At 38.7% G+C, this 27,866-nt stretch overlaps 1 protein-coding gene across 1 annotated transcript in view; it reads left to right on the forward strand.

Annotated features, from left to right (window-relative positions):
* Positions 1-27,866, forward strand: part of LRRC7 (leucine rich repeat containing 7) — a 298,856-nt gene that overhangs the window by 246,776 nt on the left and 24,214 nt on the right. Inside the window, exons 21-24 of the mRNA XM_067563316.1 lie at positions 3,115-3,264; positions 8,601-8,720; positions 20,500-20,718; positions 27,391-27,483. Coding sequence (XP_067419417.1) covers positions 3,115-3,264; positions 8,601-8,720; positions 20,500-20,718; positions 27,391-27,483 — 582 coding nt within the window. The remainder of the gene's footprint in view (positions 1-3,114; positions 3,265-8,600; positions 8,721-20,499; positions 20,719-27,390; positions 27,484-27,866) is intronic.

Below are 27,866 nucleotides of genomic sequence, written 5' to 3' on the forward strand. Positions count from 1 at the left end.
GCACTGCTGAAGAGTAGCGAAGCAAACAAAGAGTCTTAAAGTTGCCTTTTTTCTTCCCTCAAGGCCTCTTCATCAGCTTTCTCCTTTCTTCCCCAGGCAAACTATACACTATCTAGACTGCTAGTCTGGTTTAAAATTTAATTTTTACTTAAAAATATAAAGTTTCCAGTTCAGCTTTATAAGAGCTATTTCATGGTGTATGTTCATATCTCAGGGGAAAAAATTGAGAAACTTTTTACAACTCATTTATATGGCAATATAGGTACCAGGATTTTCAATTTTTGAACTTAACTCCATTTAAAAAGTAGAGCAAGGGTCTGACTCTGGTTGTACTATTTCTCCTCTTCCTTTTTTTTTAAACCTATCTAACTTATATAAAGGATAGCTGATAGTAGATATGTTTTCATTTAAATGAGATGATTTTGTATTAAGGGGTCAAATTCTGTTCTCATTTACAGAGTAAACTTTTCTTTGAAGGGCAGGAGGGCTTCCAGGGGTGTGATCACTTTTTCCCACTGACGGCTTTGTTTGCCTGGTATGCAAATATGCTTTTGTCTTTGGTCACACATTGCTCACTTTAGATGGAAGACACATGCAAGCAGATGCAACCACATTCCTTTGTCCGAGAAAATAACTCTTTATCAACTGTGCAGTGGGGTATAATTTAGGGCAGAATTTTGTCTGTGGTTGGTAATGTATCATTTATAACTAATTGGGATTTCAAACATGACATCACTTTAAAAAAAAAAAAAAAAAAAAAAAAGGCCAAACCAATTAAAACATTACTACTGACTAGAGCTGATCAGAAAATTGATTTTCCATCCCTTAAAAATGTTGAGATTGGGGGAAAAAAAAAAATCATTCTTAATTGGGAGAAAAAGCCAAAACTTTGAAATTTTTTGGAGAACAGAACTCTGGGGGGAAAAATTGTTTAGTGTCAATCCAAATATTTTGTTTTGATAAATATGAAGTTTTCCATTTTGATTTTGATCCCCCTTTTTATTTTTATAAGAAATAAAATAAACTGTTAAATGAAAAGATATTTTGAAATGAAAAATTAAAACTTTATTCTGACAATTTTGAAATGGGATGTTTTAGCATTTTAAAATTTATTTCCAATTTTTTAATGAAATTTATCTGAAATCGATACAATTTCACACAAAAAAATTCAGTTTAATCAAAATGGTATTTTCTGAATGAAACTCTTTTGACAAAAATTTTCCAGTCAGTTCAACTTCTGACAATCACTAACTAAAGCTACATGAAAGTGAATATTTGATTGGTCTAGATTTTGAAGACAAACTTATTACAGCTTTTCTTCTCCAGCTTTGGTATCGTAGTGGCTTTCAGAAGTTCTTCATACATGACTCCATTGCCTTTAATATGCACTCTTCATGGAAAAACTAACTCAGAAGGCTTAATTCTTTTGATTTCCAGGAGTCCTTACAAAAAAATGAAACCTGCTAATGGTTTTGTCAAAGGTGATATGGATGTCCTGCTGCAACCCCACCACTTCAGTAATGCTCAGAGTGTATTGAAAGGCTTTGGATACTGTTTGGCAATAGTGTATCTCAAACACATCATAGCTTTTTTAAAAGAGGGAGGAAAACATAAGTAAACAGTCCTAAATGTATTCTAGACCTTATTGGTATTTTGGGGGGGGGCAAAATTGAACAGGTAGCTTATTTAACTTTGTAATGGTTGGATATGCACAATTATTGCTTTTCAGAGTGGAGATTGTTATACTCACTTAATTATAGAAAGATAAGCGTGTTATCTTTCATGGAAAATATAGTACTGGTGCTATAATATTTTTATACATGGCTATAACCAATCCAGCCAAAAATACACTTTATAAATATGGGCTTGTTTCATAAACCAAAGCGACTTTGAAAAACTACTGTGGTTTAATATGTTAATTATATGCAATTTCAATATGTATCCAAATACATAATTTATGCTGGATCTTAACAGCTCTGAAGTCAAGATATACTTTGCTATTCATTTACTAAAGAATGATGCATGTTAAAATAACACTAAGGCTCAAACAGACAAACTTTTAAAAATTTAGCTTGAAAATTGAAACTTCTTCCTTACCTCAGTTCCTGTACTTGTGGTGTGTAAAATTACTCATTGTTTGGAGACCATGTAATATCTAATCAAAATGTGGTAGCTTAAGGACAGATATTTCAGGCTGAACTTTGTATTTTCTGGATGTTGTTGGTTTAGGACACACTTTACAATTATTTTTAACATTTGTGTTGATATAAGGAATACATTCATTCATATAAAGCATGTAGTGAAGATCCTGATTAATTAAATTAGGTTCATATTGATTTCTGCAATAGAAAGTGATCTAGTATATAGTACATTTGCAACATACAAGTCAGAAACTGAGACAGCGACCACAACAATACTTTGCACAAGATCAGTTTTATGGACCAACCTTGAAAAGGTCTTTGCTCCAGATGAAAACATATTGCACTGACTGATGGAATCCTCAACCTGAACATATCAGGTTGCTTGTGCAGCTGGATTGCAGCTGCTAATAAAAGAAAAGGGCAGCAGTGGATCTAGCCAGCTGATCCTGTCTCATGGAATTTGGGTCCAGTTAGTCCATTTTATGCACAGACTCATTTGCTATGTGTCTGTCCCAACCAAAATCCTCTCCTCTATAAAGACCTGCCTTGGAGATCAGTTAAATAGCACACAAGATGGTTCAAAGACCTCTTGTATGGGTTTTCCTGCTATTACTTCTTGGCATTTCAGAAACACAGAATTTTGGGCCATCCATGGGTGTGAAGGGCTTCCCAGGCCCTATCTATTTAAAAGGGTTTATACCATACAATATACCACAGTTTTCAGACTATAGGTATAAAATATATATTTCATTTGCTGTTATTTGTTATAGTCTTTTATGGTATCTGTTTTATGTATAATCAGTACTGTATGTGCTTTTGTTCAACTGAGTGCATGCATCAAAAAGCTACTTATTTCTTGGTATTGTTTGTTTGCTTAAACTAAAACCTAGTGAAATTAACCATATTTGTGCTAAACTTAATTCAGTGAGCATGTGTGTTCATATCCTGTCACGTGGTTATTTCCTCTACTCAGACCGCTGCTTACAAACACCACACTGTTAACCTTGGCATGCTGCACTCTGGAGGTTTGTCAGCAATGCATGCAGGCAGAAGCATGACTTTAAACTTGCAGACTAAATCTAAATTTGAAAACCAAATTCAGCAAGAGCTACCTCTACCACAAGTAAGTATGGGATAGCCAGCATATACCAACATCACAGAATAAGTTAATACTCTTTGCTTTTTCCTGCTTTAGCTTTTGCGTATTATTCATGCTTATACCCTGTAATCAGTCCAAAAAGCAAAGATGCTAGTACCATAATTTGCCTAGGTAATAACCTTGCTTTTTGGAATAACGAGCTCATGTGGCTGTCACTGCTGCTTTCTGCTCTCGTGTTGCAGACTAATGTTATCCTGAAGATATGTTCTGGGTATAGCGCTGGGATCATGTTTCATGTTGTAGATCTTTCATCTTAGAAATGTACTGTAGACATTTTTAAAGAATGTATGTAGATTGCATCGCAGGAGCCAAGGTTTTCCACTTCCAGGCTTTAATTTATCTGTAACATCACTGACATGCTTTGAGCCCCTATTGGCTACAATTACAGTATTTTTAAATTTTGGGTTTAAGTATTGGGGATATAGAAAAGAAAATAAGTATTCTCAAAATTTTATGTTTCTGATTTCATACCTATTATTGATATATTGGTGTATGTATATATGTATATGCAAGTATAAATATCTACTAATATACATGGTTCATGAAAGAAGTAGCTATAACAAGCTAGAGTAGAAGTTTACTCATTAAAATCTTGCCGAAATATTCGTAGCATGATGTAGAGGGCACTTCAGCACAGCTTTAAGGCATGTGAGTTAGTTTCTGAGCTAAGGACAGGTCCTTGCAAGGAATCATGTTGACATAAAATTCCAAACAGTCATATTATATATGCAAGTGTATGTGAAATCAATGTGACTACTAACATGCTCTAAAGTTAGGCATATGCGTAAGAGTTTTACTGAACTGGAATCTAACAGCCTCATCTAACTATCAATGCATAAGTGTACTGTATTCCCCAGCCAGTAAGCAAACCGGTATATATTAACAGTATAAATACACACATTGCATTGCAAGCTGCACCTAATAACTTACCCTTTTACATTTGGTTAGTTCCTTATGCACCTCACACCACAGTATTACAGACATTCATATTTGTACTTCTACATCTCCAGTGTGGCAAAATTAATGACAACCAAAAATGGCATCTTAAATATAGATGTGTAGCTTAGAAAAGGAGAGTGTTTTCCAGCATTTGTCATATTTTTTTTCTTTCAAAGACTCTTGATATATCTTTAGGTGATGTATTAATTCTTTTTCCAGGTCCTTGCAAGGATCATTTTGACGTGTAATTCCAAACAACTTTAGTATTTTATATATGTATATTTATTAATAAGGTATCTCATATATCATGCACATCGAGAATTTTAGATCATATGCTGTGCTTGATTTTATTTCTTTGAGGTCAATGAGGAGTTACATGTATGGATCTAGGATGATATATGACTCCACGTGCATATTCATGTTATCAGAAAAAAGGACTCTCCAAGCTCTTACTCTAATTTTCCTTCTGTCAGGCCCTCAACCACACTCTGCTACATGCGACCATAAAATCTCATGTTAAAAAATTTGAAAGGAATATGTTCTCTTACTATACAATTTGCAAAGTAAAGACAGAGTCAGTGCTGATGTAATCATTTGAATTCCTAATACTGCTTATTTTTATTCCCTGATATCTTCCAGAACATTTTGCATTTCTGGATGCAGGATATGAATAACTCATGAACTAAATACTAAACTATAAATCTTCAATGGCACTATGTAGATCTTTGAAAGGTGTCTACTGAAAGTTCTGGAATTGTCTGCAATAGTGCTGTGGACTCAGACTCTTTTCATAGAAAATGTTGATTTAGTTTTTATTCAAAAAAGGGTAATATAGTAGAATGTTTAGTTATAAACATGAGTCACTTGAAATTCTCACATTCAGATTGCATATCTCACAGGGAAAAAATTGCTTATCTAAGCATTTTATTTCTGAAATGTGAATGCCAATGGACAATCCACATCCATGAATCCTGCAAATTTAATGACTTTGGCAGCTTTTGCTGTGTTCTCTCTTATTTGTTGTTTAAGATTTTTTTAATCATTATCCTGGTTATTAAAATAACCTTACTTCATTTTGCAGGTGTCTCCACAACAAGACAGATTGAAATAACACCATCATAAATTTAAACATCTGTAATCTTTTATTGGATTCTTAATTTTTAATTCTACATTTATCGATTTAAAAACTTTGAAAGGGATACCTACTATGTGCATGTAATCCCTCCTGACATTAATTGGAGTGGAATACATATATTGATGGGAGAACAGATTCTAACACTTTTAAAACAATACCATGCTTAAATTACTGACATTCAGCTGTACGGTCAGCTAGGTCTGATTTTTGTTTTGTCTCTGAGAACTCAAGCAAGGGACAGCAACACTAGGAGCAAAAGTATTCCTCCCATATGTAGGTGCAGTAAAGGGGGGAGATGGAGCAGGGAGTGTGTTCCCACAGCACACTCACACAACTGTCAGACTTAATCTGGCTTCTAGTGCTAGGAACCAAGGAGAAACAGCTAGTGCTTTCAACCGACCTAAAAGCCCAGTAAATGGTGTATTTTGGAGTAGGAGGGAAGGACCTGGGTCTCAGCCCCTTATATATCATGATTGCTATACTAAGGAGAATGCCTGTTGTACCTGTTAAACAGTTACAGCAAAACTCACTAAATCAGTTGCTTACTCCAGGTCTTCTCCTCTTCTCATTTACAGCAGCATAATTCCTTTGACTCCAAAGGAGTCACTGATTTCCATTGGTTGATAGTCAGAAGGAATCACGTGCATTATGCTTTGCAAAGCTGTAATATATCCAGACAACACCACTTGGATGGTTTGCCCTGCTCTTCCTTCTCCTTAGTAAAACAACGAGAGTCCTGTGGCACCTTAAAGACTAACAAATTTATTTGGGCATAAGTTTTCGTTGGCAGAAACCCACTTCGTCATGTGCATGAAGTGGAAACTTCTGTTTGGTAGGTATATATACACATGTAAGGATAGGTGAGTTACATCACAGTGAGGAGGGCAAGTGTTAACGAGGTTAATTCAGTCAGGGTGGATGAGGCCCATTCACAACAGTTGATGAGAAGGCGTGAATGCCAAAACTCTCGTTTTGCTAAAAATAGACTAACATGGCTCTAGAGCTTCTCCTTAGTGTTGATCAGGCTCAAAATAGCCATAATTAAGGCCTAATTGACCAGTGGCAGTTTAAAGAATCAAAGAAAACAATCAGGAACGTTGTTTAACGTATTCTACTGCATCTACCATCACATTGAACTGCTGCTTCTTACTTTGTACCTTGATTTAATAGGTGTAAAACTTCAGTTCATCCAGCCTCTGTCAAATGAGTAACCTTATGAGCAGCCAAATTCAGTTTCTTGTCAAAAATGAAAAGAACTATCATCACAGATTTTTCCCAATCTTATACTGAAAACAGTAAATGACCTCCAAATTTTTTATTTATTCTGCATCTTAAAATCACCTTGATAATTACAGTTATTCTCTTTTTAAAATGGCACCACATTCTCTGCAGTGACAAAAGGAACTTCTTTCAGAAGAATGCCTTCTATTTTAGTGTTCATACCATAATTCTTTTTAACACTGTATGGATTGTTGCTTAGATGAACTTCAGTGTCAAAAATATATTACTCTCTGTTCCTAGGAACAATCAAAGTCACACACAATGTTACTTTATCAGAAAATGTTGACATATAACACAGACCTTTGAATAGCATATAGCACATGATTTGTTTTAAATGTTCTTATCGGTCTTAGAAAGCAGGAGCAACTCCAGGGATTTCAGTCCATGAGAGAGACTGGTGAAGATTAGTCACATCACAAGGATGACACACTTGGTTTTCTCTATGTATTTTTATTCTCAGAATAGAGAATATGCAATGGCAAATTTTCATTTCTAATGTTGCTGACTGGAATAATCTCTCAAGATACACATCTCATTTTTCATGAGTCCAAGGGCATAGCAATGATGACGTCTCATTACACCAAACTGAGAAACAGGTTAGGAGGCATTGACAGTACTCAGATATCGAAAGTGTTCCACAGGAAAAAAAAAAATTGAAAATCATGTGTAACAATGGTCCAGATTCTGAACTGCAGACAAGAAAAACAATAAATAGAGCATAGAGGTGATGGCTCTAAGCAACTTTTGATCCTCTTATCCTCCTGGGTACTAGGCTGGTCCCTGGCATAAAGCTGAGTGGTTTAAAATCTCTGCTTTAGTTTACACTATCTGTCAATGGTCCCAAGGGTCTGTTGCAGTGGGCGTGGGATCAGCCACATGTAATAGACTCACAGCTATGGTCCCATTCTCCCAGCCATGAACTGGTGCCAGTAGCAGTATCGTCGGAGGATCCTCCCCAGTGTAGAAATGCTCCTGTAGCTGGATCTGCCCTGTGATGCATTTTGAGAGGATTCAGACAAGAAAGTTACATGTATCTGAACAAAAATTAACTAATCCTAACTAAAAAAAAATTAATAAATGATAATAACTGGAAAATAAAATTAGATTAAGATAGAATAGGACACAAACACCACAAAAATTACTGAAAAAGATGAGTAAAGTCACCAGTGAAGGAAAATTACCAGGATTAAATGTATCCAATAAGACAGGAAAACAGAAAAGAATAACAGAAGCATGACCCCAGTTCAGGAAAGCACTTAAATAGGTGCTTAAGTCCATCCGATTTGAGAAAGCACTTTAGTATGTGCCTAACTTTAAGCAAGTGCTTAAGTCCTATTGACTTAAATGGAACTTAAACACATGCTCAAGTGCTTTCCTGAATTGGGGTTTGTAAGAGTAATGCAGAAGGTAACCCAGGGTATGACAGCTATAACTTCAATATTGTCAGTATTAAATACATCTTTTAAAGAATGTATTGTAAGCTTAACATTTCATATTTATGCTATAGATGTTGGTGAGATATTTAGTATACATTCGTTCATTGCTCTTTACTGTTCTTACAATTTGAATAATCAGTAAGATGTTTTTAGATTGTGTGATTCTATAGCAAACTATTGTGTTAAAAATGAAATTTCAGTACAATATTTACTGTTCTATGACTTAAGAGTTTGTGTTAATTTTCTCACCTTTCTCATTATTGCCAAGATACTTAATGAACATTTAAAGTTCTCCCATTTAAAGTAAGGTCCATACAACAGGTATGCAGCGGGTATACAGTTCTTACACATTAACACAATACAGAGATAAAGCCTAAAATGATTCCCATTACAAATGAAATGTTGTTGTGCAATTAATTGAACAAGGTGGATTTGGGGCAAAATTAAGTGATGGTTTTATACAGTGTTCTGTCATGGCACTAAAGTATGCCCTACCATTTTTACAATAGACTCCATCACAGCAGAGCAACATTCTAGACAATGGACAAGAAGATGTTTCTGCCAGTAGCCAATGGAATCCATATCCACTTGGAAGGCGGGATGTGCCACCAGATACCATTGCTAAAAAGGTAACCAATATCAACATGATGATATAAAATCAAACATTTATGTACTGGTAACTTATTCCTTCTTCCACCAAAATCAGCAGCAGCCACCCTACTCCCATTGGCTTCATGGGACACAGGATTGGGTTCAAAGCTTAAAACAGCTTGAAAATCAGTAATCTAAAGGCCATATTTTCAGTTCTAAACTCTGTTTTTAAGCTCATTTATGCAGAGTTACCTTATTATGTTTGCAAAAGTGGATGCATGTACCAGGATGTTCTGTATGTGTAATCATACACAAATTAGACAGCTGGGCAAATAACGACTCACTCTACATAGACAAAAAATTCATATTCCTGATTCTTAGGGTGCAGTAATTTAATGCACAAAACTAAGTGTGGAGAAATAGAGACCAGTTCAAGGCCTGATGAAAATTTGGCCATTGGTGGTAAACTTGTTAATGAATATTGAATGAATTAATATAAAAGAGAAGGACAAAGGATTTTGACAAACTAAAATATTTTAAAAACTCAAGTTTAAAAAAATCAAACTAAATCTTAGTAGTGATCAAGAAACTGTTAATCTACTCATGTGATGGTTCTGATTTCTCTAGCACTAGTCAAAGGAGTGACACCAGTGGAAGTGAGTAAAAATGATGTAATTGAATCAGAGTCAAGTCCAAAGACATAATGAACATCTCAGTGAATGCTGTAGTTCAAATACCTTTAAGTATTGATAAGGCAAATATTTTCCTACTGGCTTCAGATTTTTTCAATTACACAGTTTCAGAAGCAGCAGTCTTTGCCGTTACAAAGATTACACAGTGAAAAGAGATGGAGGCAGGAGAATTACGCAAATAGACCATGAGGTCCAGATGCAATAGAAGTCACTCTGCTCAGTGCAACCCACAGACTGTTCCCTCCTGCCACCCCTGGGGGTATAACTCACTGCATGAGACAAAGACTGGTTGAAGGCAGATGGGCCCTGGCCTGATTTTGTGGAGTTGGGCACTGAGAATAGGCTGAACCATTCAAAGGGATTGTATAATGTGCACATTTTCCCCTGTACACAGGGAGTTGGGAGGGGAATTGTACTTCCTGAAAGAAGTTGCATCTGATTTTCTCTAGTATAAGTGAGATCAGGATTAGATTCATCAGTCCAAACAATCTAATATATTTTATGTCTTGTATTGTAACTCTGATATGTATTTGTTCATTATTATGATAAGAAACTGCAAAGTGTAATCCATATTAGATATTTCAATATCCTGCTGTACAGATGTGGTATGTTAAAATATTACACAATGTGTCAGAATCTGTTTAACTCTTTGGCATTATCCATTGTTGTAGCTATAATCAGCCGTTTGAATTGCAGTGGCAATAACAGACTCCCAGCTTGAAATAATTAACTTTTATGATGCAAGCTAAAATAATATATAGAATACAGATGAAATCAAGGGAAAACATTCCACACAATAGAGATGTTTTTTTCAGGAGGATTAGTGATTTCTGTTTCTAAGAAAAGGATTTATTATCAATGTATCCATATACAGCAGGAACCATGCTATGAAGGCACAAGAAGCATTGATATAATCTTCACCAACAAAATCTATTAAAATGAATGAGAAAATGAATTATGAAAATTATTTATCTTTCATTCTCAATAGGTACTTTTTAATGTGCTTTTATGACAATGCTAATCTCCCTTCCCTTGAATGCTAATCTCCTTTCCCTAGAGAATTTTGTTTTGTGTTTTCCACCAGTTGAAGGCTTAAAATGTATCATGCATTTTGAAATTAATTTCAGAGTCTTCTGCAAAATTAAAGTCCCATATACTGAATAATGTGATTTTTGTAAAAATAAATAAAGGGTAAATTCTGTCCCCCCACTAGAACAATCACAGTAGTTTTAATGGCTTTGTGTCAGTGCAAATGAGAGCAGAATTTGGTCCAGATCCCCATGTGTGTAACCTAGCCATAATAAATCTAAGTTCTTCAGTTCACGTGACGTAATATATATCATGTAAATGATCCATACCTTTAGGGCCAGTGTTGACTAGTTATATGCTAATTACCAGGCAATGGATAATCAATATGCAACTGTTGTATGTATGTATTGTACCATGCAACTATGGTAATTACCATGCACTATTAACATGGTAATTACTGTGCAATTAAATAATAAATTCCTGGTTATTTCTTTCCTCTTAACTGTACAGAGTGCAAATTAAATGCCAGTTGCTTGTGGATCCAAGATGATCAATTACACATTAATCTGCAGGCAATCACTGGAATATTTCCATTAAAAAGTAGTTTGATATTTTTGCCTTTTAATTTAGAATGCCACTCTGTAAATCTATTAATTTACTAATAGACAATCCACTCCTCATTTTAATACCTGCTGGAGACCCATTTTTTCTCTGGTGCCTACAAGAAACTAGTTGATTAAGTCATCTACATATTTATTTTATGAGTTAAATGTTTGTTTATGAGAAAGAAAGGGATGCAATGTTAGGAGGGATGATCACGGAAAATGAAGTTGGGGATTGCTCAGGGGAAGATGAATGGGGTTGAATGAAGGAGGGGAAAATGGAAGGAGGATAGTCAGGCAGAAAATTGGTGTATCTGGCCACAGGAGGATCACTGCAGAACAGGAAGATACTCCAGTGGCATGGAGCCAACATAGCAGCACTGATATCATCCAGTCCCCTCCTTACAGCTGGTATAGGGAACATGGCTAAGGAAAAGGTATGTGAGCCAGGGTATCTCTGCACCCTGGCTGCTATAGGAACCACATGAGACTGTTGTTTGCTCTCTGGTGAATTCTGCTGGCCTAGAATTAGAAAATGCAAAAAGTGCTTATAACTTCTGTCCCCCTCCTCTTCTGAGTTGGGTGCATCGCTTGGCCATAACGGAGGAACTGGTGCATAACTGGAACTGGTTTTTGTTTTCATTGTATGCATCTGTTGCTCAACCCTGAGGTGATCCAAGCCAATAAAATAGATAAGAACATTTTTAATGTTGGGCCACAATTTCTGTATGCAAGACCCTTAAGCAGATTCCTTCCTCTGAGGCAGACAGTGCACCTGCTGTGGACTGCTAATGAAGGACAGCTTCAGATTACATTTGGGCCGTGACTTGAAGCTGATGAGATGCTACTCATTTTCAAACATCCCATGATGAATATCTGTTGAAAATCAAAGCACAGAGTCAATGTGGAACAATGCATAGATTCTGGCTAGATCCTCAGCTTCTGTAATTGTCATAGCTTCATTAAACAGCTGAGGATCTGACCAGTTATCATTAAGGCACATTGTTTTGAGTCACTAGATCGGCTTTCTCCTTCTGGCTATGTTCTGCCTCTGTGATTTTGGGCAAGTCACTGAAGTTCTCTCGGGCTCTCAATTTTCCCTACTATAAAAAGGGGATATTAATAATACTCACCTGTCTCACAAGGCTATTGTGAATGTGAGGCTGAACTTAACAATTTCTGAAGTGTTTTCATATCCTCAGGTAGAAGGTGTTCTATAAAAGGGAAGGAGGGGGACTTATTTTTTTGTTTTCTTTTGTTTTTGCCTACAAAGTCGGGAACAATTTTGTCAGTCACTACCACTTGATGATGGAGATTGAGGCACTTTAAATTCTTCTTCAAGTGATTTCATGTGCCCATTTCATTTCAGATGTGCGCACACCAAGGGCACTGTTGTTGGAGATTTTATCCTCCATGGTACTCATTGGAGTGGTGCATGTGCCCACTCCTACCTCACGATGAGGTGCAATGGTATAAAGGGCAGAGCCGCCTCTGATTCTCCTCACTTCCTTCTTACTGGCTGTGATGGTTACTGGAGCTTTCTATTTTGCTACTGCAATTTCCCTTCTTATACATTTGTATATAACTGGTACTCCTTAATAGTTAATAGCGTTAGTGTTAATATAGTTTTAGTAATAGGTTTCCTTTATTGGAGTACATTTTTTGTACTCTTTGATTTCTGCTGTTTAGGTACCTGTACTCATTACCAGGGCATGCCCTTCAAGCCCTGTGATGCCTACAAAGAAGCTGATGCCAGTTAGCGACCCATGCTCCATGTGCCACCTCAGACAAGTGCCAAATCTGCAGGGACTTTGAACCAAGAATTACAAAGGACAGAGACTTTAGACTAATGATGGAAGCAGCCCCATGCCCATCCTCAGCCTCCATCTGCTTCAATCAGGAGTGCTTCTCCCATTTGGGAAGACTCTTGATGCTGGTCTCCTTCTCCTGAGGAGGTGGCCCTGGAAGAAGACATAGAAGGACTCAGTACCTAGGAGATCGTGGTGCCTGGCACTGAAGTCCAGCAAACATGCTGGCAAGGAGGGTGGAGACCTCTGCAGGGAGGGTCATCGACTCCAGTGCCAGTATTGGCCCTACTGAGACTGACCTCTAAGGTGGCACTATCTAGCTCAGCAATGCAGTCTTTATCAGTTCAGCAGCAACAGGAGTATCCTGGTACTGTCAGCTCCTGTGATATGTGCTGTAGCAAGTGACCTGCTGAGTCTCTAAGTATTGGTTTCATCAGCAGAACAAAAATCTTCTTGCCCTACAATTGCAGTTTGCCATCTATGGTGGCTCTGCATCTGGTTCCATGGGCATCGCTGCTCACTGTGGTTCCTCCTCGTTCAGAACTGTTGAGAGGCACACCAACAATGATATCACCAATGCCCTCTTCTCCATACTCCTGGCACTGATATCCAGCACCCACAGGAGCAGCTCCTCCTTGATTGGCTTGTATATGCCATGACGGCATCATGTTAGCCACTGCTTCCCTCCCAGTGTTTATCACCCTTGTATCCGGCAGAAGCTCCATCTTGGCTGACTGGAAGAGATCCATGGTTAGGAAGGACTTGGACTCTGGGACCATACCAATAGCCACTTTGAAACCCTTGAGGTTTTCCACCTGCCTCCTGGTTGTCTACACACGGTGGTCTGCTTCATCTAGTAGCCATTGAAATCAGTCCCATGAAGAATAGTAGGAATCTGCTCCAAGTACCAGGCTATGTACCAAACAGGAGCAATCCACTCAGGTGATAACCCCATACATGAACTGAAGGAAGCTTCACCTCATCAAGCCTTGGCTTCCTCTTCCTCATTGCCTAATGAGGCAGTGTTGTCAGAGGGTTCCTTGCCTCCACCAGATGATTATAGGGCTCACCAAGATCATTTGAAGAGTGGCCTCCGCTTTAGATATTCAGGTGGAGGTGGTTCAAGAAAGGTCTCACAGACACATTGATATTCTGGCTTTTGTGAGGCCTTCTCGAGTGGTGATCCCTATTAACAAAATTTTCTGGAGCCTATTAAAGTGCTGTGGCAGACTCCATCATCCCTCCCTCCCACTGCATAAAAAAGTAAACGAAGGTGTGATGTCCCCTCACAGGAGGTTATGAACTATTTTTACACCTGCCCCCCTCTGGGATTGTTGGTAGTATCACCTGTTAATGAGGGAGAGCACAAAGGGCAGCAAGCATCTACCCCAAAATCAAAGGATGCAAAGAAGCTTGATCTCTTTGGCAGGAAACTTTATTCAACAGCTTGCTACAGCTCAGGATTGCTAATTAGCAAGTGTTGCTGGGTCACTATGACATTAACGTTCAGGACAATGTTTTGAAATTTATGGACACATTGACAGATGAGGCAAGACAAGAATTCTTCACTACAATAGATTACAGAAAGTTAGTCACCAGGACCTCGTTTCTGGATGCCGTGGACTCTGCAGGCTAGAGTCATGACGTCAGCGATTACAATGCAAAAGTGTTTGTGGCTCCAGTCATTGGGTCTTCCTCATGAGGTCCCACAAACTATCCAGGACCTTTCTTTCAAGGGGCCATCGCTGTTCTTGGAACAGACCAATGACAAGCTGCATACCCTGAAAGACTTTAGGGCTATACTCAAGTCTTTGGGCATTTATAAAAAAAGCCATTCTGACCCCAGCAGCCACATCGGTATGCTTCATTTACACCCTACCACCAGGACCAGGCTAGGAAGAAAAATAGAAGTTAGAGGAAGAGACCACCATCTCTTACTTCTTCAGCTACTGTCAGCTCATTTAGAGAGCCTGGGAACTGCGGACAGCTATTTTGAAGTGTTTCTCAAGGACAGCTTCTCAGTCTCCATTTTGCCATCTTTTCCTACCCCAGTGTTTTCTGACAGGCTATCCCCGTTCTTCAGTGCTTGGACCCGCATCACTACAGACCCAGTATGATCTTAAGCACTGGGGAACTGGAATACACCATTCAGATTATTTCTACCCCCTTTCAATTCCTCTGTCCTGTATTTTTTCAGGGACCACTCTCACAAGGAACTTCTCCTTTGGGAGATTCCTCCACTTCACAGAGGGAAGGAGCTTTATTCTTGTTACTTTCTATATCCCAAAAACTAAAGGAGGTCTCAGGCCTATTACAGACCTGTGATAGCTCAACAAACACCTAAAGAAAATAAAAGTTTTGTATGGTCACACTGGCTTCTATTATTCATTCCCTGGATCCTGGTAGCTGGTATGTTGTTCATGACTTAAAGAATGCATATTTCCATATGGCAATAGATCAAAAACACAGGAAATTCCTCAGGTTTTTTTATCAACCATTCTCACTGCCAGTTTACAGTCCTGCCATTTGGGCTTGTCCACAGCCTCACGTGTGCAAGGCAGTGGTGGTGGTATTCCTGAAGAAATCAGGGGTTCAGGCATTTCGCTACCTGAATGTCTGGTTGGTGAGAGGCCAGCCCAAGGACCAAGTACTGTCCAGTGTGGCCATTATTCAGTCCACCTTCAGTGTGCTAGAATTGCTCAACGAGGAAAAGTCAATTCTGTCATTTGTACAAAGGAAAGAATTCATAGGAGCCAATTTGGACTCTATGGAAGCCAGCGGCTTCCTCTATCAGGCCAGGTTCTAGATGATGCTGGGCCATTTCTTTAGATTTGAAGGCTCCTTATACCTCAACAGTAGAAAATTGTCTCAGACTTCTGGGGCATGTGGCTTTCTGGACTTCTATAGTTCGACATGCCATGCTTCATCTCAGGAAGCTGCAAGGATGGCTGAATTTGATGTATTCCTTGGTTTGTCATCCTCTGGACATGGTGGTTTCGGTGTCAACTTGAATGTTGGCCTTTCTGGACTGGTGGACAGACCTATCCACTGTATGTGTGGAGTTCTGTTTGCCCCTCCTTAATCTACTTTGACCTTAGTTATGGATGCTTCTGCCCTAGCTTGGGGGGCGGTGGGCCTGTCTGTGATTACTGCAGACTCAAGGTCTTTCGTTTTCTTAGGATTTAACTCTCCCCATAAATGTGAGAGAACTGAGAGCCATTTGATCAGCTTGTCACATTTTCCTTCCCCCAATCACTAGAAGGAATTTGCTAGTGTTGTATGGTGTGTTGGCCACCAATGTTTATCAGTGTAGGCTGCGTGCGTGTGTCCCTGTGCAGATGCTGTCCCAGCTCTGATCAGGAAACTGAGACGACTCTCACAATCGAATGAATCAACATGACCACAGATTAGCTGAGCAACGAAGGCACCCAGGGCCAGGTTTATTGCATGCGGCACAATAAGAAGTGACCTACAGAGTATCTCTGGGTCAGTTTCATATAGGCGGTGTTACAATGGCCACAGCCCAACGGCGGGACTTTCCGTTATCCCCTAGATCGGACGTCGGTATTCCCTCTGACACCCTCTTTATACATTGTTTCATACAATTTCGTTCTGCCCCTTTTGACGTAGGTAGTTGCCACCCTCTTGACGTAGTACCACTTTTTTCCGTTAATTTGGCTGATTTGGGCAAAACAACTCCATTTATCACTTTTTAGTCATTTCTATTCATTAAAGTGTCATTTTAGGGAGTTAGTATCTTGGTACCTCATATACCTGCTACATAATTTAATATTTTGACAGCACTTTCCTGTGCCAATTTCAGCTAGCTTGGTTTTTTCCACTTATACTCCTGTTCACTTGGTTTTTTCCACTTAGGCCTTTAGCCTGTTTTACAGGCCTTAAGCTCTCACTTCTTACTACAGCTAGTATTTATGGTCAATGGAGTGGTCATGTTTTATGTGAACAAGAAAGGAGGAGCCCAATCGACTCAGCTATGCCAAGAGGCAATTCTGGTATGGGACCTTTGTATCACCAACTCAGTCCACCTCAAAGCATCCCACCTTCCAGGTGTCCAGAACAGTTGGGCAAACCAAGTGATCAGGTCCCTTACTAGCCACCACAGATGGTCTCTCCACCCAGATGTAGCCACTTTCCTTTTCCGACAGTGGGGAATTCCCCATATAGACCTGTTTGCAGCAAAAATCTACAGGAAGCGTTATCAGTTTTGTTCAGAAGCAACTCACAGTCCAGGGTCTTTATCAGATGTTTTTCTGCTGCCTCCTGCTTGATTTGATGAAAATCAAGGGCAGGGCCATGCCCAAGCAACACTCATAGTAACAATGTGGCCACGCCAACACTGGTTTTCCATTCTGTTGAGCCTCCCAGTCAGAGCTCTTTTGACTCTGTTGCTGGACCGGACTTGATCTCACAGGACCGTGGTTGCCTCCTCCATTCCATCCTAGAGGACCTTCACCTGGCAGGCTGGATGCTCCATGGTTGACACCTCAAGAAGAGAAATGTTCAAAGGCAGTGCAAGTCGTGTTTTAAATCATAGAAAACCTTCTACTAGGTATACTTTCCTGGTGAAGTGGAAGAGATTCTCCATCTGGTCTCAACAGAAGAGGGTCTCCCCAGTGTGGGCTCCAATACATCATGTGCTGAACTATTTATTATACTGGAAACAGCAAGGCTGGTCATTAGTTCCTCTGGTCATTGGTCATAGAGTCCACCTGGCATCTATCTGTTTTCCACCCTCCAGATGGTAATCACTTTCTTTTTTTCCTATCCCATGATAATCAGATTTTTGAAAGGTCTGGAATGATTATATTCCCAAGAATATATCCGATTCCTCCCTTGGGACTGAAACCTGGTATTGACAAAGCTAATGGAGGACTCTTTTTGAACCATTGGCCACCTGTGTCTTACTCTGTCCATCAGCAAAGATAGCCTTTTTGGTAGCAATCACCTCGGCCAGAAGAGCAGATGAGTTACAAGCTCTAGTTTCTGACCCCCCCATATACTGTGTTCTGTAAGGATGAAGTATACCTATTCCCTAATGTGAAATTTCTCACCAAAGTGGTCATTCACTTCCACATTAGTCAGCCAATATATGCATCAACTTTCTTCCCTAAGTCTCATGCTCACTGGGATGAGGAGAGTCTCCACACATTATATGTTAGGAGAACATTAGCAATCTAAACCATTTTAGATTATTGTCACAATTGTTTGTGGTGATTGCAGACAGGATGAAGGGACTTCTGGTCTCTTCTCAAAGAATCTCATTGTGAATTTTCTCCTGTATGCATTTGTGTTATGACTTAGCTGATGTATCTGCATTAAGCAGAGTACTTGCACATTCAACTAGATCTGACACAGCCTTTGCAGCCTTTTAGCTCACGTGCCTATTCTGGACATGTATAGCATGGCAACTTGGTCTTCAGTGCATACCTTTACATCACATTATGCCATATTTGTGCAATCTAGTAATGATACCAGATTTGGACATGTGGACCTTCAGCCATTATTCAGATAGACTCCAATCCCACCTCCAGATTGAACTGCTTCTGAATCACTTGATGTGGAATGGATATGTGCAATCACTCGACGAAATGGTTACTAACCTCTTCCATAACTTTGTTCTTTGAAATGTGTTGCACACATCCATTCCACGACCCACCCTCCTTCACCTCTATATCAGAGTTTGTCCGGAAAGAGAGAAGTAAGGAAGGTCGGGGGTGGCTCCTCTGCCCTTTATACTATCACACAGCAGTGCGAGGCAGCAGAGGGCTCATGCACCACCCCCATGCGTACCACTGAGGGAAAAACCTCCAAGAACTATACGCTGGGTGTGTGCATACCTGAAATGTAATGGACATGTGCAAAACATCTTGAAGAACAACAATTTTGGAACAAGTTAGTAACTCTTTCTTCCTCTTTCCTGCCTCAGTTTTTACAGTAGCCATTTTGAGAGTATTCCTCAATCAAACAGAGAATTGTTGATACTCAGAAGAAAACCTGAATCTCATATACCTTTTCATTAAAGTGTCGTCAGCCCAGAAACAAGATACACTATTTTATTTTCTTAGCAATCATTACTGATATTGCTCAGATTATATGATGATCAACATAAATGGGTCCAGTTATTACTGTGTTACTGTTTTGATGAGAAATCTGGAAAATGCATTGCAAGGTATTTTCAGCCCTGACAATAAGCAGGCCATGGTCAAATGATTAGCCAATAGATACGACATGTTTTAATGCTGTGATGACAGGAGTCTCCTAAAGAAAGGTCCAAATTATATCTTTACAGCTGATCTCTCTTCTATCAGGATCATAAACAGATTTTTCCTCTTTAGTGTTTACAGATATCGTTTTAGGGTCTTCGTTGTTTCATTTCTTTGCTTTAGACCTAAGGACTAGAACAGACTGTGCCACTGATCAGTGTTAACATCCTTAGATGAAACATTCTGTATGTAGGGCTATGTAGAAAGGTTTATGCACTTGTGTCCAAAAAGGCAGAAAAACTTACTTAAACTTGCAGAGTTGGACCATGTTGTCTAATATGCCTGTCATAAATTGCTGAGTTTACTCTGAAGATGGCCAGTTATATAGGATTGTCATGTTTCATGGAGGTAGTAATATATGAGCATTCATTTTACTCATTCCTTTATGGCTAAGTTGCATGCCAATCATTAATAAGCATCAACAGTTGAATCCTATCATCATAAACGGTATAAAATTGTTTTCGGTTAATTTATTTTTAAATGATTTGACTCAAATGTATATGTAATTTATGTGTATAAACAAAATGTGTGTTGAAAAGTAAGCAAGTGTGCAACTTTACCATGTCAAGAATAGAGTAACATACAAACCTCACCCGTTAGAGCAATATAATTGAAAATGTGAAAGATAAGCAGGGATTAAAGACGATTATCAGTGGCCCTTCTCTGATAAATATCGAAAGACAGTAAACCAAAGCAACATAAGTTCAATATTTTCCATAATTTTGAAAAGCATGAATCTTTTCAAATTACAAACTACTAGCTCTCTTCAAAAAGTTGTTAATACGATTAATAACATTGGTAAACATACGGTCATGTAAAAACCACATTCTTTATTGGGAAAATACATTGACACTGAATAGTATCCATTTGGCATCTGTTAGCCTATGACATGATAATAAACAAGCACTGAATTTAAAATATACTATAAAAATGTAGGTTTTTTTAATATGTAATCCTGAAACAATGTACAATTTAGGCCAATATGTATATTTGTGATCAATAGAGAATAAACTCTATTCCAAACTATCATCAAATTCAATGCTACCCAATATTTAACATTTTTAGAATGGGCTGCAAAGTCCATCTTATTTATTTTATCAGTATATGTTTTCATGTCAGAAGATTTTCTGAGCAAAAACATATAATATGAAATAAGGAGTAAAATATTTTCTTTTTATGAATCAGACACTGTACATTTGATCTCCGTTATGGATCCTAGATTCACTAAATGCAATGGAGAAATCCTTGCTGTTTTTAATCACGGTTGTTTCCAACTGTGGTCAAAAGGCAAACCTCTGATATTTTATTTAAGAGGTTTGCTTTTACTTGACTGTGTAAGTTGTAATAATTGCTTCTTTTCAGCTTCCTGAATTTCTGGCCTAACGGGTTACGTTACCCACAGGCAGGTAGCCATATCCAGACTTTGATGGGATCTCAAAGTCTACAACATCGGAGCCGAGAGCAGCAGTATGAAGGAAATATGAATAAAGTGACCATTCAGCAGTTTCAATCACCACTGCCTATTCAGATCCCTTCTTCGCAGAGCTCTCGGGCACCTCAGGCAGGGCGGTGCTTAATCCAAACCAAGGGACAGAGGAGTATGGATGCTTATCAGGAGCAGGTAAGAAAATGTGTATATAAAATAAGATGCTGATGAAAGCAACATTTGGGTTTTTTTCCTGTTATGTAGCATCTAAATTGTTAGGAGAGTGAGGGACTACATGAAAAGGAAGTTGTGATTCTTGGTCTATGAAAGGGTTATCAATATCCAAGGATTTTGATTAGTGTTTGGTGATTATGTGCACATGCTAGGGCATGTGGATTATGAATGCCAATTAATATATATACAGCATCGAGCAATGTGTGTGATTAGTCTGATATTTTATGGAAGGAGTAAAACTTCGAGCCTACTTATGTTTGAGTTCCTATGGACAGATTTTAAAGATAACTCTGTCTGCGACAGAATCATGATTTTTTTCAAAGCATTTTGGTTTGGTTTTATAGCTGGGTTATTCCACTGAGGTTACACTTAACACAGTACTAGTAAATTGAATGGTCATAGATTGTGCTAATGATCATGACATTTTTCTAAAAACCTTCATTGAAATATCTCAAGGACCATAATCAGCTCCAGTCTTCTTATTTGTGCCTGCAGCAATTTGTTTCACTTGGAGATTGTATATCCACTCCCATTCCTGTCCACTTTCTATCTGGGTGCTTGAATACTTATATTTGGGAACCTAAAAAGCCTACTTACAAACAAACAAGTGATGCATTTCACGACAAATATGACCCACTATTTTATCAGGAAGGACACTGACTTTTTCCCTGATTCACTAATTAAAATAGGTGCTTCGGTGAGAGGTATGTCATAAAGGTACCCTTCTTGTGGACAGTTGACAGATTTATACATAATATATTTTTAAAGTTTTATTCCTGAAAATACTGCTTAAGTTTACAATGTGATGCTTTTACTTAACATTAACTGAAAATAACTGAAAACCTAAGGTCCGGCACGATACACATTAATTCATATTGAATTTTTTCGATTTACTTTAATGGGAGTTGTAACAGGCCTATTATTGCAGTTATTTTAATAATATCATTGTCAGTCTAAGAAATCACTTTCTGAGATGGTCTAACTGATCCAGAGTTATTTGACTTTTAGGCAAGCCAATCTCTTCTTTCTGGCATTTATTTGAGGGGATGTAGGAGGCAGAGTAATAAGGAATGATGGAGGAATTGATTGGTTGTGGAAGATGATCTTATTTTCTACTGCTGACGAAAGGAAGATTCGTGTGTATCTAGATATGTTTTATTGAACTGTGTATAGGCTCTTAGGTATGTGGAAGAGTGTGTATTTTAGACGTCTGAACATTAAATAAACAAAACATTGAAGAAAAAAAGCTTTTAAAGAGTAAGACTCAGAAAAATGAGAAACAGCAGTTTTTCAAGAGACTTCTGCATATTACCAATGGTGGGATCTGGCACCTCTAGCATTGATGGGCAGAATTTTTCTAGTATGCAGCGTCTGTTGATGCCACTCACCCCATCCCTCCCTTATAGAGGATTCTCAGGATATAAAAGGGGGAGAGGACCCAGCCAGCCTTCAGTTCCTTTTTAGCCACCAAAAGTGCATCTCATATGAGAACACTACATGTAATAGCTTTCTTCATCAGTTTCTTTTAATTTTGCCCATTGTGGCTATTTTCTTTTGAATTAGTTAGATTAAAATCTAAGAAAACATGGTATGACAGGCATGCTGGAGAAAGATCTTTTGATACAGGTGACTTGTGCTACTGCTGATTCCAGTGAGGAAAAAAAAAGATGCAAGACTAGTGGTGATGAAGAGCAAATGAGGCTTTCTTTAGTCAGAAGAACAAATAGGAAATAGTACCTGTCAGGATGATCCTCAGAAGTGGAGAGCTGCCCCACACACCCTTGTTGACAGGGGAGGCTCTTTGGCCTAGTTAATTAAGTCTGGCAATGTACAAGTCCAGCATCAACTTTGGAAATCTGGTAGCCTAAGTGGTTCTGTGCCTGGTTGAAGCAGCATCCACCCTGTTCCTGTCTGGGTGGGTTCAGCATTGAGGTCTCTGGGTTTCCCCCAGGTCCATCCAATTCAACGTGGAGGTGGCAGCATTGTCAAAGTGGCTCTGAGGTCCTTGGGTTCCCTTGGGTTTGCCTACTTTGGTGCCCAGGACCCAGCAACATCAAAGTGGCACCAAGCCCACGTCCCCCTGGATAGACCTGGTTTGGGGCTGAGGCCTTGGCACAGCTGAAGTAGCACCCAGGTCTGCTGCCCACCCACTCCCACCACAGTAGACCTACATTTGGTGCAGAAGTCCTAGCACTATCAAATCAGCTCTGAGGTCCCCTCCACATAAACCTAGTTTAGCACCAAAGTCCCAGTAGCACTGAAGCAGAGCACCATCAAAGCAACACCTAGGTCTCTGGATAGACTTCGTTTGGTGCCGAGGTCCCAGCACCATTTGAAGTTCGGCACCACTGAAAGCAGCACCAAGGTCCCCTTGGTAGACTTAGTTTGGTACTGAGGTGTCAGCACCATCGAAACACGGCCCATGGAAGCAGCACTCAGGTCCCTCTAGGTAGCCCAACACTTCTAGCACTGTCAAAGCAGAGCCCAGCTTCCCAGGTCAGCCTAATTAGGGCTGAGATCTGGGCACTATTGACATACTCCCAAGGTCCCCAGATTCTTCTGGGTTGAACTAATGTTGAAGTTCTGGCACAGTTGATGCACCTCTGAGGTTCCCTAGTCCCTCCAAGTAGCCTGGATTTAGTGCCAGTTTCCTGACACCATCGATTCTGTGCTGAGGTTCCTGTGTCTTGGGGTTGACCTAGTTTAGTGCTGACATCCCAGTACCTTTGACATAATTATTGCATGCAGATCTGGTCACCCCATCTCAAAAAAGATATATTGGAATTGGAAAAGGTGCAGAAAAGGGCAACTAAAATGATTAAGGGTATGGAACGGCTTCCATATGAGAAGAGATTAAGAAGACTGGGACTTTTCAGCTTGGAGAAGAGACGACTACAGGGGGGTCATCTATAAAATCATGACTGGTGTGGAGAATGTAATTAAGGAAGTGTTATTTATTCCTTCTTATAACACAAAACCTAGGGGTAACCAAATGAAATTAATAGGCAGCAGGTTTAAAACTAGCAAAAGGAAATATTTCTTCACATGATACACAGTCAACCTGTGGAACTCCTTGCCAGAGGATGTAGCAAAGGCCAAGACTATAACAGGGGTTCAAAAAAAAACTAGGTAAGTTAATGGAGGATAGGTTCATCAATGGCTTTTAGCCAAGATAGGCAGGGATTGCTGTTTGCCAGAGTCTTGGAATGGTCAACAGGATGGATCACTTGATGATTACCTGTTCTATTCATTCCCTCCCTGGCATTGGCCACTGTTGGAAGACAGGATTCTGGCTAGATGGACCATTTGTCTGACCCAGTATGGCCGTTCTTATGTTCTTAATTCTAATGCACTTAATCTTTATGTGTTGGGCTAGATCAGTTCTGATACCTTGGACTTTCATCACCTGTTTGAGTGTAGCAGGCAAGCTGTTTCACAGACATGTGCCTCAGAAGTGTTCTCATAATGCTAGAACTGCTTGAACCTGGTCACTGAGGTATTGACAGTGCCCAGTGGGAAAGCATTTAATTTGTAAATTTAGGATTCCCCACTGAAATTAAGAACACTAATTCCTTGGAATTGTTGGTATGTAATGCTATTTCTCAAACATAACACAAGAAAACTGCTACCTATAAGGTGACATTGGCATTATATCACCTCTTTTAATTGGACAAACCCCAATTCTATTACATTAGTCCAACTAGACACAAATCTCCATGAGATGCTTTGCTTTTAAAGCAGCATTAAAAAAAAAAAGGTGAGAAACCTGCTATCTTGACCTTATCTCTGTTGGATGTCAGAGCATTCATGGCTGTATTTAGATTTTGTTCTACAGATAGGTTCATTACAGTATAACTGGATAATACATTTTTTGGCAGGAGGAGCATATCTATAGCCTCCATAAAACTGATCAGAAAAGAACCATCCCTTATTGATGCCATCTACACCTGACTCACTTATGTCTCAGGTCACTGGGGATGCAGAAGGTGAAGATAAAACATACTCATCAGGGAATTCCCTTCCCACCTCCTTTTCTATATACAGTAATATTTCCAGATGGTGGACGGGCATGTTTAACTTGTTCTCCAGCCTAGGTGAGCCTTATTGGAGAGGAAAGTTTCCACAGTAATTAGGCTTCTTCAGTTGAAAGCAATTTGTCTAGCCCATAAGACTTTCTCCCATTTACCTAGACCAAAAAGCACAAATGTCTTTCTTAGATCTCAGCCTGGAATTATATAAAGCAAGTAAGTCAAAACTAGGCCTCTTTCTTACCAAGCACAACACCCATTCTCTATACCTCTGCTTTGGAGTCAAACAAAATCCAGTGTCATTGCAAACTCCCTTTTCTTGGACTAGAGTCAGAAATTCCTCTCTGTGTTCCCTCTAATTCATTGGTTCAGGAGATCTGTCTGCAGGTCATTTGAGATGCAGCCGAGATATTGTCATAATCCTAATTCATTTTGGCAGTTTGATTCTAACATCCTAGGTCTATTAGTACCAATTCCAGATTATTGTATTTTTGTCTTCAGGTTGGGGTAAGAATCGCTACCTGATCCTGAGGTATGTGACTTCAAATGGCAGAGGTTGTGACTTTAGCTTCAACCCTCACGTTTGGGGCAACAGTCCTCATTCATCTTGCAATACTCTAGTTTATGGAAGGATTGCTCCATATATCACTAGGGTTACTTGAGAGAGAGCTACTTTGCCTTCATGACTGTGCTAAGGGATTCTGGATTTCTTTTAACAGTATGCTCAGTTGTTCTGTGAGTACCAAATGGAGTGGGGCATTCCCTCTAGTGTGTGTATCTCTTTTTAATTGAAATTGGAGTCTTGTTTCTCAAAGTTCCTTGATCCTCTGGTCTGTTCTTTTTCAGAATATCATCTGTACTACACACCTGAGAAAAGGACATTTTTCATAGCCATAGCTACTACCTGAATTTGAGGAGATACAAGCCAAATGGCCAATATCTATAAAGTGTAGTCCATGTAGGAAATATGACTTGGTCAGTGCCCTCAAATCCCAGTTCCTAGTCCCAAATCATCTCTGTTTCCATCTCAAACAGATCACTAAACTCTGTATTTCCCCCAAGTTTATTTTACACTATTATTACTTTTCAAATGTTCATTCAAAGGTAGTCAACTAACCCAAAGACAGCACTTATTGCAGGACTTCTGACTTTTTTGTAGAACTTAATCTAGAGTTTGTAGCTCTATGTACTTTGGAACTGGGGGAGAACCACTGTCCTTCACTGAGGTCTCATGTAGAAGCATGAAATGGTGGTCAGATATTCTCTCATCATGCCATCTAGAGCTGATACTCATTTTGGCATTTTTTTTCAGTCCTTGTTCATCAACTCCTCAGCCAACCTTCCAAGGAGGTTTCACTGCGTGCTAATCTCCCACAATTGAGAATATGTAGAGGCTGCTCAAAGAAAAAAGAGGTTACTTATCAGAAACTGTGTTTGAAAAGTGTCACCTCTGCCCATTCACACTCCCAACGCACCTGCTCCACTTTAGAGTTTTAGGTAAAGAATTCTGAAATTAGGGAGGGAACTGAGGGGCGATTTAGGCCACTCCCCCTTTTTATACTATCAGAATACTCTATGAAAAAGGGAGGGGGCAAGGGGTCCTAATGGACTCTGCTCACTAGAAAAATCCCACTAATGGGAATATGCAAAGGCAACACTCTTGAACTACAACAGTTACTAGTAAGTAACCCCTCTTTAACCACAGTGCTGTACAAAGATGGAAATAAAATAAATGAAAAGGTAAAGTTTATTGAGATAATTGAAAAACACATACAGTTGCTAATACTGTACTGTATACAATCATCACCAGCAATTCTCAATTCACTTTGAAAGAAACTGAATTAAAAGCATGAAAGAAGGCAGAGCCACATGAAGAAAAAAGAACCCCAGATATCCTGTGAGATGGTGAAGAAATAATGTAGAAAAAATTTAAATTGTTGACACATTTGGAAAATATCAAGCTAGAATACAGCAAAAGTGATATTAAAAAAAAAAGAGGAGATCAATGTGTTAAAGCTAAAGATTTTTCTCATATAATTCATAAATATAGAGATGTTTGTAGCCATAATCACAATTAGGGTTCTGAAGTAATGTTTTTGTTATAAACAAGTACAATGAACCAGATTCTTAGGGGAACAGTACAAGACAATGTGTTTGTAGGGCCAAATTTTGTCCTCATCTATGCATGCAGTTCCCATTGACCTTAGTATGAGTCATATTGCGTATATGAGTGAAGAATTTGCCCAATCAGTTAAATGTATACTGCTTTTGTTGATTACAGAATGACTTAACTATGGAAACAGAAACAGTATTTAGCAACATTGGAAAGGAAAAGAAAAGAATGAAAACATGTACAAAAAAACCCCACAGCTACATGAATATTATGGCATTATGCTTTAATGCATATTGAAAACTGTGAAATATCACATTTGTGCACTTCAAAATAACAATTTTAATCATTTTTAATACTCTGTACAACATAATTAAGAATGGTCAACTCCAATAGTTCACCATAAACCAAAATGTGTCAGGCAGGGACACGGTTGTTTAGAAGATTAGCTTTAATGATGGTGTTCGATTATCTTTCCATATCTTTTTAACATAGTTTTGTGTGAGAATAGAAAAGAATCCTGGCCTTGGATTTAGTATCAGTGGTGGAATAAGTGGACAAGGAAATCCATTCAAACCTTCTGACAAGGTAAGATGTGAATTTCTTACTAACGATCTTTATTACAGTGAGCCAAACAATGTCCTCAAATACAAGCATGTGAAGTTTGTATTGGCTTCAATAGGACTTGTGTTAACATATAAAAATTGACCCAGGATGTGACTTTTTTTTAAAAAGGGGTATTTTCCTTCTGGTTGATAAATAAAGGTTTAATCAAAATAAACTATTCCCTGTATCATACTAGCTAATCTTTTTAGGTTGTTACCATTTTCCAAAGTACCAACTTCCTTGACTTGTTGTAACTATATAAATTTAGGACCTGATCCAACTCCTACTAAAGTCATTGAATTGAAATTCTTCAGACTTTTCTTTTAAAAAAGAAACCATGTTCCCTCATGAATGTATCTACTTGA

The sequence above is a fragment of the Emydura macquarii genome, unplaced genomic scaffold (assembly GCF_026122565.2).
Source record: "Emydura macquarii macquarii isolate MOO-44397 ecotype Brisbane River unplaced genomic scaffold, CSIRO-AGI_Emac_v2 contig_2481, whole genome shotgun sequence".
NCBI lineage: Eukaryota > Metazoa > Chordata > Testudines > Chelidae > Emydura > Emydura macquarii.